This window comes from Ochotona curzoniae, unplaced genomic scaffold, assembly GCF_017591425.1.
Source record: "Ochotona curzoniae isolate NIBS_2020 unplaced genomic scaffold, NIBS_Ocur_1.0 contig_4692, whole genome shotgun sequence".
NCBI lineage: Eukaryota > Metazoa > Chordata > Mammalia > Lagomorpha > Ochotonidae > Ochotona > Ochotona curzoniae.
Window position 1 is genome coordinate 1,530,954 of NW_024466361.1, and position 23,014 is coordinate 1,553,967.

At 43.9% G+C, this 23,014-nt stretch overlaps 1 protein-coding gene across 12 annotated transcripts in view; it reads left to right on the forward strand.

Moving 5' to 3' along the window:
• The window catches only part of EXOC4 (exocyst complex component 4), an 817,909-nt gene that overhangs the window by 26,834 nt on the left and 768,061 nt on the right, over positions 1-23,014 (forward strand). For all 12 annotated transcript variants that reach the window (XM_040987490.1, XM_040987494.1, XM_040987493.1 and 9 more), the window contains exons 4-5: positions 11,470-11,654; positions 19,777-19,883. In XM_040987490.1, the coding sequence (XP_040843424.1) occupies positions 11,470-11,654; positions 19,777-19,883 (292 nt within the window). The remainder of the gene's footprint in view (positions 1-11,469; positions 11,655-19,776; positions 19,884-23,014) is intronic.

Here is a 23,014-nt window from a genome sequence, read left to right on the forward strand (position 1 = left end):
GATAATTTTTTCTTGTATTGGGTGGAGCGGAGTGCCTGGCTGGGTCATTCCGTATTCCTGTTTTGGCTTGAAGGGAGAATGCAAAGCAGAGTTAGATAGAGTGCAGGCAGTGGGAGTTACTGAGAGGCCAGCAGGCATTCAGAGGTGCAGGCAGTGGGAGTTACTGAGGGGCCAGCAGGCATTCAGAGGTGCAGGCAGTGGGAGTTACTGAGGGGCCAGCAGGCATTCAGAGGTGCAGGCAGTGGGAGTTACTGAGGGGCCAGCAGGCATTCAGACGTGCAGGCAGCGACCTGCCTCCAGGAGGAAGAAATGGCGCTGCCCCCACCAAGTGGAGTCATTCCTTTGAGGTGGAGGGAGTGATTCCACAGTTGAAAACGTGATTGGGGTAGAGTTTGCGCACGGTGTCCTGGGGTCTGCATCAGAGTGCATCTAGTGCCTGAGGGGAGTGAGGGTGCCAGGCTGGGTGGTGCTGGGTTCTGGCACACTAGGGGAGCCCCTTGTTGCTTGCTCTCCATGCTAGCTTGATGCATTTCAGATATCTTCTCCTAATTTTTTAATTTATGTTGTGATGTATTTTGATAGGTGATGACATCCCCTTATCTTACTACTAAATATTGTATTGTTCTGCATTGCAGCTCTTCTTGACCCTTTTATTTCTCCACAAGAATTCTAGTATAGTCTGTCAAGTCACACAGGAACTGTGATGGGATTTGGGTTGTGGAGAAAATTTCCGCCTTTGCAATGTTTTCTTCTTGTGGATGGGCTGTCCTTTGTTCAAATGCTCGTTTAGATGCTTTAGCTGTTCTCAGTAACGTGTTCCTTAGAGGTATGACTTGTATTTTGCTAGATTTATTTCTGTGTATTATCATTTGTTGTGGCTTTTTAAAGCTGCAGCTCCTTATTACAGTTTCTAGTGATTTGTTGCTGGTGTGTAAAGATGTGTTAGCATTTCATTTTCTCATTGGCCATAGGTTTCTCTGAGCTGATGACCCAGTCCTGTCTGTCTGGTAAATTATGCCTTATTCTTTAAGGTTTGGCTCAGATTCTGTGAATGTTCCGGAAAGCCAGCTGCTTTTCTCTGTCTCCTGCAGTACCCTGATGTCCTTCCTGTTTGTGTTGTGGATCTCTCAGGTCAGAGGCGCTGTTGCTCACCTACTTTGGTGCTTAGCAGCAGACACTCCAAATTAGCTAAGTGGGTAACTGTGAAAAACTTCAGTGTCTACACAGAGAAAGTTTTTTTTTTCTAGAAGTTTGGGTTCATTTTGTTTCTCTTCTAATTTTTATTCACTTATTTATTTGTTATTTGATTATTTTAATGGAAAGCTTCTCTAATTTTTAACATTTCTTTTTGTAACATTTACATGAAGAATGATAATACTTCATTGAGCACTTACTTTATGCTTATATACGGTATGTTATATTTGTTAATTCATTTAATCCTTGCAGCAAGGCCATGAGAGAGGGGGGCATAACATCACCACCGCTTTACACAGGAGGTTGTTGCTTTGCAAGGTCTGGAGAGTTAGCATTTCTGTAAAGAAATGATTTTTATATCTCATATACCAAGATTTCATGAAGGTAGGCTTTATTTTTTTCCCCCTTCTTTTCTTTTTTTTTTTTTTTTTAATGTTGACAGTCTTTACATAGTTAATTAGGGTAAAAAGGTTAAAGGGCTACAGGAAAGTGGGTAAGACTATTATTTTTTCCATATTATTTCCTTCATGTTTAAAGAGGGGTATTAAGGGAGAAGGCCCACCCAATTTCCCACCCTCCCCAGGTCCCGGATGTAGGGTGTGCTCTGAGGTTCTTCCTCAAGTGGTTTTGATATTTCAACAGTTATGAATCGCTGCCAATCTTGCCACTCCAAGCACTCTGAGGTCCTTGAAGAATCCACTGATTGACGTAGTCCATCATAGAGTCTTTGTTTGCCCCGTATTTCACTGCCAAGATGTAGCTGAGATGGTTAGTTGGTCTGTTCTGTCTTCTCCATGGAGGTAGGGTTTAAAGTGTGCCTGCAAGTTTGGAAATATTCCTCAACTAGTTCTTTTGTATGGAAGAGTGAAAGATGAGGTCTGTAATTGCCCTTTCATTGGACTTTCCATGAAAATGATACCATTTCTTTTTCATGTGATTAGGTTACTAGAGGTAGAATTGAATTAACTTCTCAGTGGTGCAAATAGAGATCTTTGGTAAAAGGAATCAGAAGAAAGTGAAGGCAAAGCAGTCTCTCTCCCTCTGATTCCCTTGAATTTGTCAAGAGAGCTTGCATTTTCGTTTTGATGCAGGCCCAGATGCAGCCGCACAGTAATTCAATCAGTGCGGGTTAATGAGACCATAGTCGATCAATCAGTGGTGACCCTTGGCTCTCGCCAGCTCCTGCTAGTCTACATCACCGTCACTCAGGTCGAGCAGCCATAGGCTCGGCTTCTAGGTGGAGTATTTATTTCTCCTCCTGATAGGATAATTCGACTATTGCATGAAATAATTAAATTGTCATGACAGAGGATGTCTGTGAATGGTCCTGGCCCTTTGTTTCCGTCTTCAAGGTAAACAGCTGCTGTTGGGCTATGAAAAGCGCAGAGTGATCCAATAAGAAGCCGGTGACCGTCATGTTGGAATCGCAGGCTTGACGAATGCTGGAGCCTGTGGCTTTGTGATACGTGCCTGTGCTGACTTGGTGTCGGCACCTAATGACATAATCTCTGGTTGCTGCATCACATTTCTGCAATGTCCTTTGTATTCCACTCACATTAATTGAACTAATTTTGCCAGTGAAGCGTGTTTCAAACCCCTGCATTTAAATTGAAATTTTAATTCCCTTATTGTCTTGAAAAGACGGCTGAAGATGCCTTGTTACAGGTCTCATTATCACTCACAACGCTCCAGCTGCTGGTTCTAATGTACAATGACTGATTAATTCAGGGAAGAATTAATAGAAGAATAGTGGCGTCCTCCCAGTGGCACGAGCTAACCAAGAAGGTATTTCATGATGGTTAATATTTTTATAAACTTTTTTTTGAAAGGAAAATTCTTTAGAAATTTTCATCAAACTAAAATTGTACAGAAAGCTTTGCAGTTACTTATACCAGCCCACTTCATGGCATGTAGTCAGACCTAGAGCAGTGGAGCAGTTGAGAGGTGACTCAGCTGGCAGGCACAGGGCTTGGGACCACACTGACTCTTCTCTCCTGTCTGAGCTTCCCTGAGGCCTGGGAGAGTCGGAGTGTCTCTTAATCACTTCTGTCTTTTTTGTTTATATAGCTTGTTAGAAAAGAACCAATTCCTAGCTGCACAGATAAGGGTTCTTCAGGTGATTATAATAACGTTTATGTAGCTGCGTTCTTCCCAGAGGATCTCGGCGTGCATTGCTGCGGAAAGGGTGCAGTGGCATTATTTCACTCACACTGAGTGTGGGGCCGTATCTGGGCTAGAGTAAGCTAGCTATTTAGTTTTAATAGTTTTCTAAGATCCTACAATAGTACATGAGCATACATCAAAAAGGTCAAGGAAAAAGGAATTAAAAGGTAAATTTGCTTTGGTGTAGTTTTTTTAAAAACTGGATAGTTTTTCATAATTTACATTTATATTTTCTGTTTGAAAACCCTTGTGTGTGTGTGTATTTTTTTTTTTTTTTCATCCAGGTCAATTTGCCTTTTAACTTCAGACTTCCTATTGTTAGTATTTTCAGTTTATAAACCCTTGGACATTTTTGGGCACCATAGTGGTGCATCTTTGTTGCGATCAGATGACTTACGTGTAAGTCCCAGTTTTGAATTTTAACACTGGATGACTTGTGGCTTTTCTGAAAATTAGAGTTAACAACAATATATGTAGTTACTTGAAACATTTATGGAAAAATGGATTTCAAACTAATTTGGTGCCAAAGACTTGAAACCTGTGCATAGTTTTTTCATCATGTTCATTTTCTGCGGAAGATTGAAGACCCAGATATATCTCCAAGGTTGTGCAGTGAAATAGATTTTAAACTATAAAGTTCTCACTGTATCCATTGTAAGTCCTTTGAAATGTTCTCTATAATTGATGGCTTTCACTGCTCTGTAGGAAAGGATGTGATGAACGCTTCTACATTGTAATCGTAAATCTGTTCTGGAGGCCAGACTGTGTAAACTGCGAAAAGTTTATGTAGACTGGAGAGATGCGTTTGACTTCTTTTGGCCCAGCATGTCGCTGTGCTTGTGTGAGAGACCTGTGTTATCTGGGCTAAAGTTGGTGGAACTGCCACAGGCAGGATTTTTCTGAGGAAACATTTTTTTTTTAACATATGCATAGATGGTATTCAAGATCCAAAGCCAAAATATGCCATATTTTGGAGATTTGGTATGGAGAAATCTCAGGTTTTGTGTCATCAGTTACTTATCCTAAAGCAAGTTTATGCTTATAGGGTGTATTGGTTGTGTAATTACAACCATTGTAAATTGTGTGATTTATTAGTAAACTAATTTTTGCAAGTCTCTGGACTTTGTAACTGGATGTGTTGATCTTGTTAATCTGGCCATTGCAATTAGAGATGAAGTAGAATTGGAGGTTGCTCTCCAAAGTTGACTTTAGTGTTAGCGTGGTTGGTTTTCCTTTGTTGCTCTGAGTTCTTTGTAAAGCTGGTCAACCTGTAGGTGCGGTCATCTCTGTTATGTCAGTAAAACTGTATTGTTACTAAATAAAGCAGTCTTAACTTCTTTTCATATAGAAAGGAAAGGGGTTGTCATATGTCTGCTATTGAAACATTAGTGTAGAAGTTGGGAAAAAGGGGACCAAAACATACTTCCTGTTTTTCTGGCTTGACAGTTTCTGAGAGCTCATGTAACTGTTGAGACAGCGAAAGTATGCATGAGAGGGAGGGAGGGAGAGACTGTGTGTGTGTGTGTGTGTGTGTGTGTGTGTGTGAGAAAGAGAGTGTTAGTTTGTGAGTGAGAGTAGAGAAACTGACAGACTTGCCACACCTAGTTAGTTCCCCAAATGCCCACAATGCATCGGGGTGAAGCTGGGGCAGGGAGCCCACAATGCGTCTCCTTTGGAATCCTGGGGTCTTTGTTAGCAGGACAGTCTTGGGAGGGACCTGTGCAGCTTCACCCCTGGGTCAAACGCTTGCCAGACTCAGAACTCTGCCCCGCCCCCTCCTATTTATAGGAATAGTATTGAACTGAAAGCTTTCTGGCTATTACGAGCTGGGACACTCCTCTGCCACCCCTGCTCTGTTATTGCAGGAATAGTATTGAGCTGAAAGCTTTCTGGCTATCAGGAGCTGGGACTCTCCCGTGAGCTTACTGATTTGACTTGAAGATGGATCAGTGACTCTTGAGCAAATGTTCCATTATCCTATATAGATTTTTTTTTTCACAAAATGATAAAAATGTATCACTGATCAATAAAGACGTAACTATGGCTGATGTCCCCGTTCCTGATGTAGAGTGTCAGTCTGAAAGGCTGAGGTCAATGATGTGTGCTGCTAATTGAGCAGGAAAGAGTTCCTCACCTGCTGTGACATGTAGAGTTGCGTCTTGAACAGGTGATGATGCCATGCTGACCGCTTCTGATGCTTGTGTGTGATATTTGGGGAGGTGTGAGTAAAACCTTGAAGGAGCTTGCATTCTGGTAGGGAGAGACAGAGAGATGCTAAGCTGGTAAATCATGTTGTGGTAAGTCCTGCAGAGAGAAATTTTTATTTTTAGGGGGACTAGGATTTTGGGGTGAACATAGAGTGGTGCGCTTTGCTATTTCGTAATGTGGTCAGCTCTCTCACCTTTAGCCTCACTTGGGAGCCCGTTCATTCCCTTAGATACCTGCATCTGTTCTCTCCACAAACATTGGTGGAAAGCTGAAAATAGTTATTAAATAGGAACTTCAGGTTTTGTGTTCAAAATGAGTGGTTATTTTTGTGATGGCCTTGTTTCTCAAACAGTAAATATGGTGGACATTGTAGAAGCTAGTTTTTCATGCTGCTCAAAGCCCCCCCCCCCCTTTTTTTTCTTTAGAGACCTCTGCCCTCACAAGACTATAAATACCAGATTGCTTGATAGGTACCTGGTTATTAGTTTTTCTTTGCTTTTATTTTACTTTTTTTTTTTTTAACCTGCCATTCATTTGCCTCTTTTATCTTAGAGCCAGTGAAGATTCTATTTTTATTGAACTGAACCTTATAAAGTTCAGCAGTTTTGATTTGGCTTGCTTATCTACAGAGCAATGATTCCTGAACTGAAGATGAGGGTGTCTTTTACAACCTCTAAGGCCCAGATCACGTCCCAGACTGAGTAATCCAGTTGCTGGGTGCCGAGCCTCTGGTTTCAGCGAGTGTCGGCCTTCTCCCGTTAATGCTCCTGTCTGTACTATGGGGAGCTGTTGGTGAAGGGTGCAGCTTATGCTGAGGAATAGGAAAAGCTGTCCTTCACCACGTGCAAGTAGTTGGGCACCACATCTGCGTTTAAGACTTGTATCACTTGGTGATGCCCATGTAGCCTAGTGGCTAGCGTCTTCGCTTTGTATGCGCCAGGATCCCATATGGGCAGTGATTTGTATCCTGGCTGCTCCACTTCCCTTCCAGCTCTCTGCTTGTGGCCTGGAGAAGCAGTAGAGGATGTTCCAAAGCGTTGAGGCCCTGTACCTGTGTGGGAAACCCAGAAGAAGCTCCTGCCTTCAGATCGGCTGAGCTTTGGCTGTTGCGGCCACCTGGGAGTGAACCAGTGAATGGAAGATCTTTCCTTTTCTCTGTAAATCTGCCTTTCCAGCAAAAATAAGTAGATTTTTAAAAGAAAATTCTAAGTTTATGTAATAGTTAGCTTTGATGCTTCTCAGCCTGGGACTGACTTGGGGCTCTTCAGAGCTGTCATCCTTTGGTGTGAGTGCTAGTGTGACGTGTTGAAGGGTTGAGATTAGTGCACAGCTTAGTATGCAGAGGGAGGAATGCATAGTGAGGCCTGGTGGAAGCAAAATGGACAAGATGCTCTTAATTCTGTTCCTCAGTAACTCCCGAATGCTGTGAGCATAGATGCAGAAATCACCTCTCCCTATTTTTCAGTACCCTTATCTGCGTAGGGAACATACACTTTGTGTATGTTACAGAATTGTGTAAAAATAGAGGACAAAGCAGTATGCAGAATGAAATGGGATGGGCAGTCCCCCCCCCCCCATCGTCCCCACCCTGACCCAGTGCCAAGGAGAACTGTCGTGGTCTGGGGCTACCGTCACTGATATGCACATGTTGTTCAACTGGATAAACCTTGTGGTGTGTGTATGTGTTGGACTCTGCAAGGTGTAACACTCAAGTCATTTTCCAACACCCTCCAGTTATTGCTGGTTCCAATCTCACACTCAGACTTACTGAATAGGTTCTTTATTGGTCTGTCTGTAGAATTTTATGTAAAATAAGAAAGAATTTTAATTCTATGCTTAGCAGTATGCTTACAAGAATGTTTATTCCAGTAAAACTTATGAAAGTAAAAATATAGCAATCACTGAAGTTTAGTAGTTTGGTGTAAGCCATTTGTTATGTTTATAGTACAAATTAATATGGTAACCTTAAAAACTATATGGCATTTAAGGGTGAGCTTACCTTATTAATGTATTGCCACATGAAAAAAAAGTTTAAAGATGCCATTTTTATAAAAACTACAGGGAAAATGATTAGAAGAATCAGGTGAAAACATCAAATCTGAGTGAGAACTTTGTCTTACTTCCTTTGTATCGCTTACATTTTTGTCTTTTGAGTTTTTGTTTTCTGGTTGAGCTTGTATTTTATAATTGGCTAGAAAAACAAAGTTAAAATTCTGGGCCTCACATTGGTCTGTTAATTGGAGTGGTCTCTCTGATCAACCATATTTAAACGTCTGTGATAGAAGGTTCTCCCCTTTGGTCTCATGCTGTCATTGTGTAAGGCTTGAGCTGTTGGAGTATCTCAGAAGACCTGGTTGCCCCATGTTTTAATAAAATGTGGAAATAATTTCTAGTAGAACACTCTGTGAAAGGAAGACCGTTGAAGAAAAGGGAAAGCTTAAGCAGTGTGCTTTTTAAAGTCTGTGTTTTGGGGTAGTAAAGAGGTGAGACGTTATGTAGACTAAGTTTGTTTGATCTCTTTTATTCTTAGAGATATTTGGCGATATCCTAAAGAATAAATTCATGAGTGAAGGGCCTTTTCTTTGGCAGCACTTTAAATCATATAGGCTTCCCCCACTTCATTCACTTATCAATAGCTTCATCTCATTTGTTTTATCCTGTAAATTCCATTATCTCAGAGGCAGTCTATTGCATTAAGCCCTTAGTCCCTAATATCGCCTCATTTACATTGATAGGGCTTGCCCTCAGCCCTTCTCCTCTTTGTTAATGCACCAACAAGCACTGATATCTCTTTAGAGCATTATCATTTGGCTGTTAGCTCAGCTAATAACAGCCCTTCATCTGAACTGATGAAGGTTTATTAAATAAAACCATGCAGTAATTCCGGCAGTGAGGGGAGGGGAGGGGAGGTCCACGGCATCCGTTGTTCATGGTGAGAGGTGCTGAGTCTGCGTTATAGGTGCAGGTTTCCTGAGGGAGATGGGGCTCCTGAATGGGGCTCATTGATATTGTGTTAATAAACCCATTGAGGAAAAAGTGAAAGAAGGGGGATTACTTATGTTCTTTTGAAATAGTTATGCTCAGTTTACAAGGACCAGCACTAAGGATGGCATGTGCAGCAGGCAGGCGGGCAGGCAGGCAGGCAGGCGGTGGGCAGGCAGGCGGGCAGGCAGGCGGGCGGGCAGGCGGTGGGCAGGCGGGTGGTGGGCAGGCAGGCAGGCGGGCAGGCAGGCGGCAGGCAGGTGGGCAGGCGGCAGGCGTCCTCCCAGGGTTATTCCTTGTGTTGGATTGTGGCTTGCAGAGAGTTCTTGTAATCCTTTCTGTCCTAGGCATGTGCAAGCGAGGGTTCTCCTTCCTGTCCACACAGCTCTACTGTGGTTTGGCATAAGTGAATCTGTTTTGGTACTGACAGCTCACAGGCTGGACCCCAGCTTACAACCAGGCAAGATGAATGTCAATTACTCTAGTTGTCCACCCCAGCAGAGTGACGCTGAGGAATCTTCAGTTCGCTGGTGCAGTCTCCAGTGGCCACAATAGCAGGGGCTGGGTCAGGAACTGCAGCTGGGTCTCCCTCGTGTGGTTCAAATCCTTGAGCAATGACTGCTGGGGAGCTGGGTTGCAAGCAGCGTGGCTAGGATTTGAACTGGCACTCTGTGTGGGATGTGGGTGAAACCTGTTGTGCTGAAGTGGTTGTTCCTACAATCTCTTCCTTCATATTGGTGTGAGTACTATTTAGTACTTAGTAAGGTTAGAATAGGGGAAGACAATGAATGTGATCTTGCCTTACTTCAGAAGTTTTAGCTTTATAGACTTACATAAAGGCTAGGAAAACAGAAACGGAAATATTTGTGTTTCCTAGCAGGAATGAGACTTTATTTTTTGGTGGCAAGCTTTTGGTGGCATATATTTTAATATACAAGTATCTAAATACTTGTATTTTGGTTCAAGCATTCAAAAAGTTGAACATTTAAGTGGTCACAATGATTTACCAAAATAAAGGACAGTTGCTGAAAATTCTGCATTAAAAACATGTTGGAAATACTGTCTGAAATTTCTGTAACAGTACTCTGTGGATAATCTTAATACTCAGTATGACTCAAACAGTGGGATAAGTGTTTTATTTGAATTAAAAATTAGTTGGGTGGATTGAAAATTGACATCATCATAATTTTGTTTTTGGAACATGAACTGTTGGGGTTAAAAATCTTCATGCAAATTCCCACAAACAAATCAAGTGCATATGTGCAGCGGATGGTTTTTAAGCCTAAATATCTTAGCTGGATTTAATTACCTTAAGGGATAAGGCTACATGACGGGCCAATGGTTTACCAAATTATTTTTCATTTTCTGGATCTTGATGTCACTGAAGGTTAATGCATCCTCCTTTCTGTGCTAGAGACCTGAGTTAAAATCCATTTTAGGGCATAAGTGTAAATGAATTTGTTGTGCTTTCCTCCTTGGGGACACGTTGGTCGTTTTGTGAAGCTGCCTTTCCATTTGGAGCTGCCGGCAGCTTGCACAGGGCCCAGCGGCTGTCAGAGCAAGGGCAGTCGCAAGTGTGCACATGAAGTGGCAGGCTTCAGAGGGCAGAGCTGCCCTGGGCTTGCCACTCTTCCTTTTGCTTGCTTCTTTCTTGCTCAACTTAAGGAAATGCATTTGCTATTGACAGTTGATTATAGCACATCACAAAACAAGTGATGTGTTGGTGGGTAAGCCATGGCATTTTCCTCACTGTTTCGGGCTGGCAGCTGGAAAGCTGTCTGTTTACTGTTCACAAACTCCTCAACAACTCCTTAGACTGCTGTACATCCGTGGCCAGCATTTTGGACCACCAGGATGTTTCAAGGCTGTATTTATCTGTTGCTCTTATACAAATGCTTTACTTTTTAGGTGTATGTTTCTACTTACATTTCACAATCAAATGGAAATGTTCCTGCTTACTGCTTTTATTTGTACCTTTTGGGGCCCTTGAGCCGGCTGACCGACATCAGAGAACGGTCCTAGTGCGTTCGTTCCGAGGCAGCTCCGTTGTGTTCTTTTCCTTCTCAGCTCAATTTGGAGCTAGCTACTTTCTGTTTGTTTTGTTTTTTACATTCTTCTTGTTTCCTGCCTCTTTGTTTTTCTCCTTGAAAGAAAAATATCACAAATATATTCTGAGCCTGAAGTTGTATAGGATTTGTATATACAGATTACACGTAAATATGGTTATATATCCATGAATAGGAACCCTACATAAACGTCTTTTTCTTGGCAGTTACCATGTTGAGATTCTAAAGGAGTTGTTTACAGGTCCCAGGGCGCTTCATCTTCTGTTTGTTGTGGGCATTCCTGTATCACTTTGAAGCGTCTCCGGCTCAATGCCCTTGCTTTAGTCAGACGGGATTGGGCGGGGCTCTCCATGTGGGGCCCTTGTGTGAAGGGTGCTCTCACCTCAGTGGCTGGTGTCAGCCTGGCCTTGGTTCCTGCCCACGAATGACCTGGCTAACTTGGCTGCCTCGGTGATCACCACAAGCACACACAGCGTGCTTTTGGTCATCTTAGTCTGCGAAGGTGAATGTGGAGTCAAAGTGCATGTAAACAGTGGAGTTCTTAGACTGTAAACCATGCAATCATTTAATTGGGAAGCTGTCTTCACCTGAGTGTCTGTGTGTGTATAGATGGACAGCTTTGTTGTGGAATTTTACATGTTTTCATTTCTATTTTGTTTGCATTTTCTTCAGAGATATCTACTTTATATGATACATTTTTTGAGAGCTAGACTGAGCCAGTCCACATTGTGCTCTACAGTGATGTGCTAATAAGTGTTAACATTTGCTAGGTTATTAAGAAAAGGCAGTTATCTTATTTACAAACTCACTGGGTTGTTTACTTATACCAAATAGGCTTGCCTGCTTCCCTTTCCAGGTGTCTGCAGTTGAGTCTTTGGAAGGCCCCTTGCTGCAGGTGGAAGGACTGAGTGACCTCAGACTGGAGCTTCACAGCAAGAAGATGAACCTGCACCTGGTGCTCATCGACGAGCTGCATCGGCACCTGTACATCAGGTCCACCAGCCGAGTGGTGCAGCACGGCAAGGACAAGGGGAGGACGAGGTTGGTTGAAGAGGATCTCGGCTCAGCCGACTTGGGGCCTTATAGGATTCTTGGCAACATGTTTGCTTTCCCTGAATATTGTACATTCTTCTTTCATGCACCATCTCTGAAACTTAGACTTTCCTATTATAAGACCATCTTTGTGTTCTAAGAGGCTGGCATTTTAGTTTGTTCATGCAATTATCATAGTCTTTTTGTGTAAGGACATATACATATATGGGTCTTTTATATACTGAGTCTTTCAGGAGAAATTGGAAAAACAATTATGATGTTGGCTAGTGAAGTCAGCCCAGTTAAGAAATGTAGACGTGTGATCAAAAGTTGTGAGGCTTTTGTTGTTGTTTATGAATGTATCCGCTCTAGGCAGTTCTCTCTCTCTGAAACTGTTCAGGAAAGGTGGAGGGAAAATACACCTTGTTTCCCTAAGCTGGTTGTGGTATATAGCCCTGTATTTAAGGGTATAGAATGTAAATTATTAGAACACTGAAATGAATACATAAAAAGTCTACAGGAAGTTCATGAGAAATTCATCTCATTATCAAACTATGCATCCACTTCATAGCTTTTTTTCCCCCTGCACCAAAATAAACTTGGAGTACCCTCGTAAGTCCGATAACTTCCAGCATTCCCTTACGATAGATACGAGGTGTGGGCATTTGGTGTAGCAGTTACTCTGCTGCTTCAGATGCTAGCATCCTGTATTGCAGTAGTCGGGTTCGATTCCCGACTCTGCTTTTCATTCCACCTTTTCTGATAATTTGCTCTCTGGAAGGAAAATAATGACTGCAGTGCTTGGATCCCTGCCACCCATGGGTCCTGAACTGTGCTCCTGTCCCCTGGCTTCGGCTTGGGCAGCCCCAGCTGTCGCAGACAGTTGAGGAATGAGCCTGAAGGTGGAAGATCTTCTTTGTCTTTCACATATAAAAAAGGTAGCCATTTGAGCTTTCCAGAGGGCTTTTGAGCGCACTCTCCTCAGGTAGACCTGTACTGATGTTTTTATCTGAGTGCAGACAGGTGGAGCACTGGAAGCAGTGTAAGCCAGAAATGAAGTCTTGTAAGACCTGTCCTGCTTGAGCAAAAATGCCTAGGTCTGCATGTGATTCTTTGGCTTTGTTGGAGACCTGACTCTTGAGTAGTTAGGCACTGCAAGATCGGCAGCAAAGCAGATAGGCAAGTAGGGATTCTGTACCTCAGACTGGCTGCAAGACTAGATGTGAGCAGGATAAGGATTGTACCTTGGCAGAGGATGAAGTGATGGGCAGGGAGGTGGGGTAGTAAGAACATTTTTTGTATTGGTATTTGTGGGCAAATAGCAGTTCTGGATAGGGTTTTTCCCCCCGTATGAAGACAAATAATAAAACCACTGAGTGCTGTGAAAGTATTCCGTAGCATAAGGGGAAGGTGAGCATTGTCTAGTAGTGTCAGAGGAAGAGCCTTAAACTTTATAAAGTGAACCACTTAAGCTGAAATTTTCTGAAGAGCTGCAAGGAACATGGCTGTTGTACGCTGCCTCATTCCTGGCTTTAAATGGTGGGCTTTGCCAGTCATTAGCACGTGATAGAGCAGGAGATGGGGGCCCCTGAAATGCCCTTGTGTCTGGCACTGATGCACTGGCCTTGTCCCAGAAGGTGAGTGAGGGAGACCTGGGACCTGCTTGAACCCGGCCGGCCTGCCCAGCTTGGACCAGCCAAAGTGTATGTTTGTTTGTGTTTGAAGCTCTTGGAGAGGTTGGGGTTTTACACATATAGCTGCTATGCAGTAGTAATGAGGAGCTGTATGAAAGCATTGAAGATAAAATGGTACTAACTAAAACGTGACTGGAATGTAAGGAAATCCCAGATGGAAAAGGTGGATTTCAGTCTTTATTTAAAACATTGCTGGCCAGGTATAGCACAACGTTAAAGACATCTCACATCAGAGTGTTTGGTTCCAGTTCCAAGTCATCTGTTTCTGTGTAGCTTCCTCTTCTGTGCGTTTGGGAGGCAGCAGGTGAGTAGCTGTGTCGTAGCTGGGTCCATGATGCTCACATGGGAGACCTAGAATGAATTTTGGGCTCTCAGTTCTGGACTGGCCCATCCAGACTTAACTTCTGTGTGCATTTAGGGGAGTGAACAGTGGATGAAGAGCTTGATGTCTGTTTGCCCTCTCAAATAAAAATTACAGAAGAGTTGGGTCAGCTTTCCTTAGGTGGTGAACGACAGATGTTAAGTACCAAATGACACAGTGACCAGTCTGGGTCTTTATCCCACTGAAGTGAGGATGCCAAGGATTAGATTGCCCGCCCCTCCCTCCCCCCGCCTCTGGCTTTAAAATCATATGTTGAAATCTTGTGCCTTAGGATATGTTTGTATTTAGAGGCAATATTTCAAGAGGTAATAGTGTTGAAATAAGTTTAGTCAGGTGAGTCCCAGTTCCACAGTGTTGGTGTTTTTATGAGATGGGATCAGGGCACAGGCAGGTGCAGAGGAAGACGTGAAGATGCAGGGAGAAGGCAGATATGTGCAAGTAACGGATCCCGACCTCGGATGATGGCAGCACCGCCTGGACTGTGGTCTTAGACTTCCTGCCTTCAGAGCTCAGAGCAGAGAAAGCTCTAATGCGCCAGTGCAGAAACAACTCAGAACAAACTGATACAGAGAATCAGAAGCAAAGTCAGATATATAGAGAGGAGGAGAGACAGGAAGATCCTCCATTTGGTGATTCACTCCCCAAGTGGCCGCAATGGCTGGAGCTGTTCTGATCCAAAGCCAGGAGCTTCCTCCGGGTCTCCCATACAGGTGCAGGGTCCCAAGGCTTTGGGCCGTCCTCCACTGCCTTTTCGGGCAACAAGCAGGGAGCTGAATAGGAAGCAGGGCTGCCGAGATTAGTACTGGTGCCCATATGGGATCCCAGCACGTTCAAGGCGAGAACCTTAGCTGCTAGGCCACTGCGCTGCGCTCTCCCTCTTCTTTCTTAATGACAGGTGTTGTGTTCCTTGTGTGCATAGACTAATCCAAAAGGCTCGTTCTCCCTGCTCTGTAAGGCTAGCGGGTTGAGTGCAACTTCACCTTGCAAGCTGTTCAGTGGAGACTCAGCACGGTGGTCTAGGGTACTTTCCCCTTTGCTGTCTGTTAGTGTTTGTGAGGGACATGAGCGATGCCATTAAGCCACCTCAGACCCTGGTGTGAGTCTGAGAGCAAGAGTCACGCCCTAAACTCTTTGATGGTGTTGAGCTTCTTATCTAAGTGAGAGTTGTATCTAGTGCTGCTTGCATCCTCTGCTTTCTGCAGTGAAGCCTTGCTCTGACACCCAGAGAAGAGTGGAAGCTGGCCTTCCCAGGATTTGGTGAGCACTTTGTGCAGAGGATGCAGCAAGGATGGCTCAGTGATGGCCGGATAGCCAGGTGGACAGTGATGGTCACGTGTGGCAGAACTGCGTCTTAGATAGACATTTACAACAGGAAAGACATCTCTGCTGGGATCTTGGTTTTGGTTTGTTTAGAAAGAATACTCAGAAGTGGACCATAGGATATCAAAGTTATGCTTTGAGAACAATTGAGTTGTAAGTAGTTTGAAACAGCTGAGATGACCACACATATTACCTCTGTATAAGAATAAATAATTGGGCCCGGCGCGGTGGCGCAGTGGTTAAGGTCCTCACCTTGCACGCCCGGGATCCCATATGGGCGCTGGTTCTATCCCGGCAGCCCCACTTCCCATCCAGCTCCCTGCCTGTGGCCCGGGAAAGCAGTTGAGGACGGCCCAAAGCTTTGGGACCCTGCACCCGCGTGTGAAATGTTCAAAGTTGTTAATAGGATAATTTTAAGAAAAATGTAAATAGAGTGTGCCATTTTCTGGAGGTGTGTAACCAAAGATCCAGACTCCTTTCTGGAAAACATTTTGGAATACATTACACCAAGTTGATGAGCATAGCTTTTTATGTTCTTTATATTTCCCAAAAAGACCATATAGCTTTATAGTCAGATCAAATCACAAAATATTAGAAATAGTTAATCCTCCTCGTTTGCATCTGGACTTCTGCTGCAGAGCACATTTCAGGCATGTGAATTTGGGGTGTCTGTCTCTGGGTATGTGGTGAGTGTCCTGGCTCTCATTGAATTAGTTGCTCCCTGACTATTTCATCCTTAAGTAATTTTTTTCACTTGCACAGTCTGATTTCCTTTAATTATTCCTCCCCCCTTGGTTTTTAGATTTTTAGTTTTCCGTATCAGTTTATTTTATTTTACCCTTGGACTATCATTTGAAGCCATGACTTTTTTTTCAAACTTTTCTATCTTCTAAATCATTTATTGTTCCTTCTGTGTGTTTAGCCAGATCTTCGAAGCATAGCGAGTTGCTATGGCAGCCATCGGTGCTCCATCATTCAGATACATGTTCTTACTTAGGGCATGTTATTGTGGACAGCCATTTCACAGTGCGGTTTGACTTAACAAACCCCCGTGAGCGTGGGCCCTTACAGGTGCAGTGGCAGTTCTGGTTACAGAGGTGACTGTCACCTGCTCCATTTGCAGCTTAGTTTAGCTCACTTCTCCCAGTTTTCAGCTTGATGATGACCTCAGACTCATGGACTGCAGCTGTGAGTGTTGGTCATCGTTGGACCCAGTTACTGTCAGATGAAGGAACAGAAATAGCTTCTAATTAAAAATCAAATGTTTAATAAGCTGTCAGTGCTTCTAACCCTTGTTACAAAGACTGACAACAATTGCTTCCATGACTTGAAATTTTGAAATCAAACACTTTTAAAAACAGAACGGCCAGAAAATTCTGTGGCTTTGGTGGCAGTGGTGGTTGTGTTTGTAGCTTAATTGGCTTTGTGGTTTTTCTGCCCACAATCATGTTATTAAACAGCAAAGCACATTCAGTCACAACACATAATTGGTAACTTTAAGGGGTGTATTTTGTTCTAGGAGGAGTGTTGCATACATTTAACTTCTGGCTGCAGCTGCTGATGAATGTATTTAAAATAAGAAGCTGTAGTCATAGGTCTGTAGCAAGAAAAATAGCTGTTGATATTTCTTTCAGAATAAAGCCATTCAGTGAATTCAAATTACAAACTTTAACATAACAGCAAGTTTTATTCTTTTTTGTTTTGAGAAATACATCCCTTGAGATTTCGAATTCTTTGAAGGCTTAATATCTTCTCAGCTTCATCTCAGATATATAGTGAGAAGATGCCTTTTTCTCTCTGCTGAAAGAAACTCAAGTCCCTGGTATTAAACTAGAACTTTCTGTGGCAGCACCTGCCCTTGGCTGAGCTGCTCAGCTGTCCGTGGTCCTTATGCAATGGGTGTGCCGCCTTCCTCTGGAACCTACCAGAAAAGAACAAGAAAAAAGTCATTTCCAGAGTTGCTTGCCTTTGGGTTAGTGCTCACAAAAGAAAAAATTGAAGCCGGAGGGAATATTTTAGAGAGAGATGAGTCTATGAAAATAGATTTACACTAAATTGACTTTCTGAAAGTTTATTGATGGAGTTGAGGGCCCTCTGGCTGTTATTATAAAGTCAGCAGGCTATGTTTTTCAAAGTTGAAATGGCAAGCCATTTATCGCCCTACACTTGGCTGAAATTTCTAGGTTAAAACTGGGAGAAAATGGTTGTGGGTTTTTAATCTAAAGTGAATCATGTGTAAAGCTGAGCTTATGGCCATTTATAGTCTAGTATTCTATAGCTGTATAGCTGCATTGGTGTGCGTGTCAGTGTGTTTCGTGGCTTGGTGGGCAGCGTCCCAGCACACACGCACACCTCCATGTCCTGTTCGTTGATACCTTTATCTGTGCTTGAAACAGAAAGAACAGCTCCACATTGTTATTCCAACATTTATAAAATGTAGCATATAATTTCCCCATTGTTCAAGGTTCAGATTACCCTTTTTTGTGAAATCAGCTTTTCTTAATTGCTCAGTAGCCAACTCTGACTTCTGGTTTGGGTGTTTCCAGGGCGAGGGGAGTAGTGCGAAGCTGCTTTTCCCTTTGTGGAAAGGTGCAGTTTAAATGGGATGAGGCAGAAAGAGGAGCAATAAGGTGAAAGCTATCAGGAAAGATGAAAAAAAGGGTTAAATATGTAATTGATTGTATAAACATGCCAGCTGCTGTGGTGATTGGGTACCATGGGGTTTTCTTGAGATGGTTAAGTTGAGGAAGTTACAGCTGTATATTGGTGGAAAAAGCATAGTTGAAATCATGCCAGTTTAATTCCTGGTCATTACTGTCTGTGTCCGCTTTACGTCTTACCTTCCTCCAGAATTCGCGTTCGTCTGCAAGTTGTCGTCAGTCTTGGAAGTGAGCTGAGCCTGGCTTCATTTGTGCCTCCGTCATGCTTTTGCATCCTCAGCTTTGAGCTCAGTGCCAAACACACAGCAGATCTTGCGAGTGTCTGCATACTGATTCCCCCTTTCCCTGGAGTGGGTGCAAGCGGAGGAGTTAAGGATTCGTGGTTATCCTTAAGGCCTGTGATCATCACATACACATTGTTAGCACTCAGCAAGGGTAATATCAACTTCACTAACAAAATTGGCTTTTCAAAAATTTCTGGGGCCTGGCGCGGTAGCCTAGTGGCTAAAGCCTTCATTTTTAACACGCTGAGATCCCATTGGGGTGCTGGTTCTGTTCCCAGCAAACCCCGCTCCCATCTAGCTCCCTGCATGTGATCTGGGAAAGCAATGGAGGACAGCCCAAAACCTTGGGACCCTGCACCTGCATGGGAGACCTGGAGGAAGCTCCTGGCTCCTGGCTTTGGATTGGCTCAGGTCTAGCTGTTGTGGCTACTTGGAGAGTGAACCAGGGGATGGAAGGTCTTTCTCTCTGTATCTCCTTCTCTCTGTAAATCTGACTTTGCGATAAAAAAAAAAAAAAATCTCTAAAAAAAAAAATCTGTGAATGAATGTTTACTGTTAGCCTTAAAATACACACTAGTGGGAAGAGTGTTGTGCTGTGGGAGCGGCCTCCCTCTGGGTGGGACATCTGCGTCCTGCATCCACGTGCTGGATGGAACCTCGGCTTCTCCTTCTGCTCCTAGTCCAACAGGTGGCCGGTTCAAGTGGGAGACTGGATCGAGTTCCAGGCTGCTGGCCTTGGCCTGCGAAAGCCCTGGCTGTTGTAGGCACTTGTGGATAGAAGAGTCTCTCTGTTCGTCTGTCTGTCTCTATTGCTCTGCTGTTCAAATAAAGAAATTAAGGAACTCACTGCTGTGGGAAGGAGATGGTGTGCATCCCTAGGGGATGGCAGGTTTAATCACAGCTGTGTCATCCTTCCATTCCGTTTGGAAATGTCCTTTGTGCGCGGGAGCTGTCCACGCTGCCGCCTCTGGGCTGGCTCTGCCAACAGTCTGGAGGGAAGTGAGAGCTGTGGTCCTGACCTTCCCACGCTTGGGACAGAAAGCCCTTCTCGACGCAGCCTAGCCAGGTGGTTTAGCTGCGTGAGGCTAGGGCACAGGTTTTGCTCCCTCGGATTGACTTCTGTTTTTGTGCTTAGTCGGTGTTTATCAATTACCAAGTTACCTTGAAGAAAAAAACGTATTTTTAAAAATCTTTGTGTCACTGAAATATGCTCATTTTGGAAACTTTAAAGCTGGACATTTGTAGGAGGGGTATAGTTCTTTTGGAAAATAGATGAATGAAATAGATGATCAAATACTGGATTAACCCATTTGGAATGCCTTAAACCATCTGATTCTGAGTCTGCTGACATTTGAGTCTGTTTTGAAGAAAAGTAAGTGAGGTGAACTCCTAGAATATGTCAGAAACTTTAATTTGAAAAACACGAGTTGAAGCAGGATTTAATTCTCCTAAGCCTTCATTTCAGGACCAGAACTGATAGATCAAGCTAATGAGTTGCAGAGGGGCGCGTGAAGGTGCTTGGCGTGACTTGATTGCTTGAGGGCCTTCCGTGGGATCCCGAGTGTACAGTTACCTTATTAAAGGTAACGTCAAATGAAAACGGCCCGTCCAAATTGGAGTGCTGCTTTTGACCACATCTGTGGCTAAAATTATGTTCCTGGAAGTACACTTGAGAGAGGTGGACAAAGCAGCAGGAGGGCGTATGATGGAAAGGAAGCTGATGAGGCTCATCTGGAGCAGCCTGCAGTGGGTTTGGAGAGAATGGTAACTAGCGCTCCTCTTCCTCTGCAGCCTTGGCAAAGATGCATCTCCAGGTCCCCTGCTCGATGTGACCAACCTCCCGACTCCTCGCAAGTTCCTCGACGGCGCTCAGTACTCCGCTGCGGGCAGCTCCGGAGGTAGGCTTTGGTGAAGTGTGCTGCCGTCTGAGGCAGAGCTCGGGTGTCTGGGGAGGGTGGTGCCTGGGAGCTTCTGCTGAGCCCTCGGTGTCCCTGAGAAGGTCCGTGCTGACAGGTCGGAGAGCAGATTGGGTTAAGTCTCTACATCCCACGTTGGCATGCCTGGGGTCACTTCCCAGTTGAGGCAGTTGGTTTCCCTTTCTTGCTGGTGCAGACCCCAGGAGCAGCAGGTGGTAGTTCAGGTGGATTCCCTGGCACTGCCATAGAGGCTTGGGTTGAGGTCTGGCTTTCTGGGCATCTGGAGAGCTCTTACCTGTTCACCTCTCACAGGACATACAACTGGAGCCCATTGCGTAGGAAGGGTTGGACCTGGTCCGCCTGCTCTAATCCTGCAGTACACGTGTTTACTTTGTGAAAAAGCCTTTGCTTTTATTTTTGCTGTAACCTTTGCTGCTGCTATTAGCTCTTACCCAGTTGTTTCATGCATTGTATTCTATGTCTAGTCCCTGAAAGTTTTTCTTTAATTATTTATTTGTTGACATTTTATTGGAAATCAGATCCACAGAGAGAGACAAAGAAAAATCTTCTGTCTGCTGTTTCATCCCCTCCCAAGTAGTCGTAGTGGCCAGAGCTGAGCCTATCTGAAGCCAGGAGCTTCTTGCTGGACTCCCACATGAGCGCAGGGTCCCAAGGCTTTTGGCCACCCTGAACTGCTTTCCCAGGCCACAAGCAGGGAGCTGAATGGGAAGTGGAGCAGCTGGGACACAAACCATTCACCCATACGGGATCCCAGCAAGATGAGGATTTGACCACTACGCTGCCATACGGGGCCCTTCCTAAAGGCTTTTTTTAGTTTATATTTACTTATTTAATTAGTATTTAAAAAAAATTTGTAAGAGGAAGGAGTAGAAAAAGATTTAATTTTTAATTTCTTTCATTTTCCACATGCCTACAGCAGCTGTGTCTGGGTTGGGCCAAGTCTGGAAGCCAGGAACTCAATACTGGCCTAGTGAGGGTGATAGGGATCCAGCTACCTCACCCATCATCTGCTGCCCCCTAGGGTGTGCATTGCCAAGAAGATAAGTACCAAGCAGGATGGGGTCTTGAACCCAGGCACTGCAGAATGAGATGTGAAGCGGCCAAGGAGCAGTTGAATTGCTGCACCAAATCCTTGTGTGCCCTCGCTCCCTTCGCATTAGCTCTTCAGCATGTGATTTCTGTTCCAAGTCCAGGGGTCTCGCACTCCTGAATGGGGCTGCCTGTGTACACTGCACATGTACCTGGGGAACTTGAAGCAGCGTCCTTGAGGCCTGCACAGTGTCCTGTCTGGGCCTCAGGAGTTCTGAACTCTGCACGGAGTTAACCCTTAGAGCTCTGCTGGCGAGAAGAGGAATGGGTACCATGGGAGAGCCCGCAAGGGCCTCGCTGCCCTTGGAAAAAGGCTGTATAACTTCACACTTACAGGGATTTTGGTTGACATTTGAAGTAATGAAAAGGTTAGAAAAAGCAGGAAAATAATTTGCATTCATTCAGAATATTTTGCATGATTAATTGAAAATTTTTTGTTAATATGTTGGGCATATTTCATTGCTTTTTGAAATGTTATTTAATTTTAGAATTATTTAGCTTTGGAATTGAAATTTTATGTAGAAAATTGTAGAACTTCTTGATGCAGCTTTTTCTTTTGTTGGTTTATTTGGCAACGGCTTTGTTTTTAATTTGAACCATTTATTTTTGTTATGCGTTTCCTGTCCCTAGAGCAGGTTTCCTTTTCCCCTTTGCCACTGCTCTGAGCTGTTGTGCAGCGTGGAGTCAGTGCAGGGAGAGCATTCACATGTGGATTTGTGTTTCATCTGTGCCTCTTGTGGAACTTACCAGTTGCTTCATCTTTACATTTTTACAACGTGAATCACAACTGCTTAGCCTGATTATAATTATGTAAATAAATTACTTATAACAACTTACGTAAATGTAAATCAATAGCAAGGTGAAAAAATTTGTTTTTAAAGAAATGATAGGGTAGGCGTTACAAACAGTGCTGTTTAAATACCAAATACCTGAGAAGCATCAACTATGACAGATGTTAATAGAAACTAATTTTACTACACCTGTTATTTTTAATAAGGAAACTCTTCTTTGTGCTGGATGCTGCTTTTTTAAAATATATTTTTTGTTTTATTTGTTTATTCTTTATGGTACAACTCCAAAGGCTCTGGGGTTTCTCCTAACCCTCCCCCTAAGCTTCCTCCCCCCACTGATTTCCCCTGTTTTATTACAGTGGTGGGCACTGCTTCTCTGTCAGGCCCTGCTGTTGGCGTTCTCCACCTTGTGGGGTTTATGGTAATACTTTGGCAGTGCTGCGAATCACACTTGAAGCTTTATCACACTAGCATAGGGTAATAGTGTTGGAACCATTATAGAACTGCTTGTTGAGATTGGCACAAATCTTTCTCTGTATTTTGTAAGCAATTTTCTATTTCCATGTTTTTTTTTCAAAAGACGTGGAGAGAACTTGGGGAGGGGTTTTCCATCTGCTGGCTCATACTGTCCCCCCAGCCGCTCATACAGACTCCCGGATGATCACAGCAGCCAGGGCAAGGCTGTGCCGGAGTGAAGCTGGGAGGGCAGAACTCAGCCTAGTCCTGTGCCAGGATGCCAGTGATGCCAGGCATGCCAGGAGCCGTGTCCTTGGGCTGTCCGTGGCTGCCTCCCAAGGCGTGCATTAGTAGGAAGCTGATTGGAAATGCAGTAGCTGAGACTCAAACCAGGCATCTTATGTGGAGATTGTCTTTCCAAGTGGTGACCTAACTGCCTCTGCTACCTGTCTGCCCGAAACCTTTTTCTTCGGGTGGGTTTATTTCTTTGGGTTTTGAAGATTGTTGACCCTGATGCATTTTCCGTGAGTGATGGTAGACAAAAGTAGTTAAGATTTTGTTGATTAAAGTCGGTTGCCAGTCGAGGTTAAGGTGTGCTTGTGCATGATGTAATGTTTTAAGGCATGACATGAATCGACTCATTTTGCCCTTGAGCAGTCTTAGGACATAGGTACTGCTAAGGACCCCATTTTGAGGATGAGGCAGGCAGCAGAGCTGTGTTGTCCGCTCAGAAGCCAGGTTAGAGTATTCTCACAA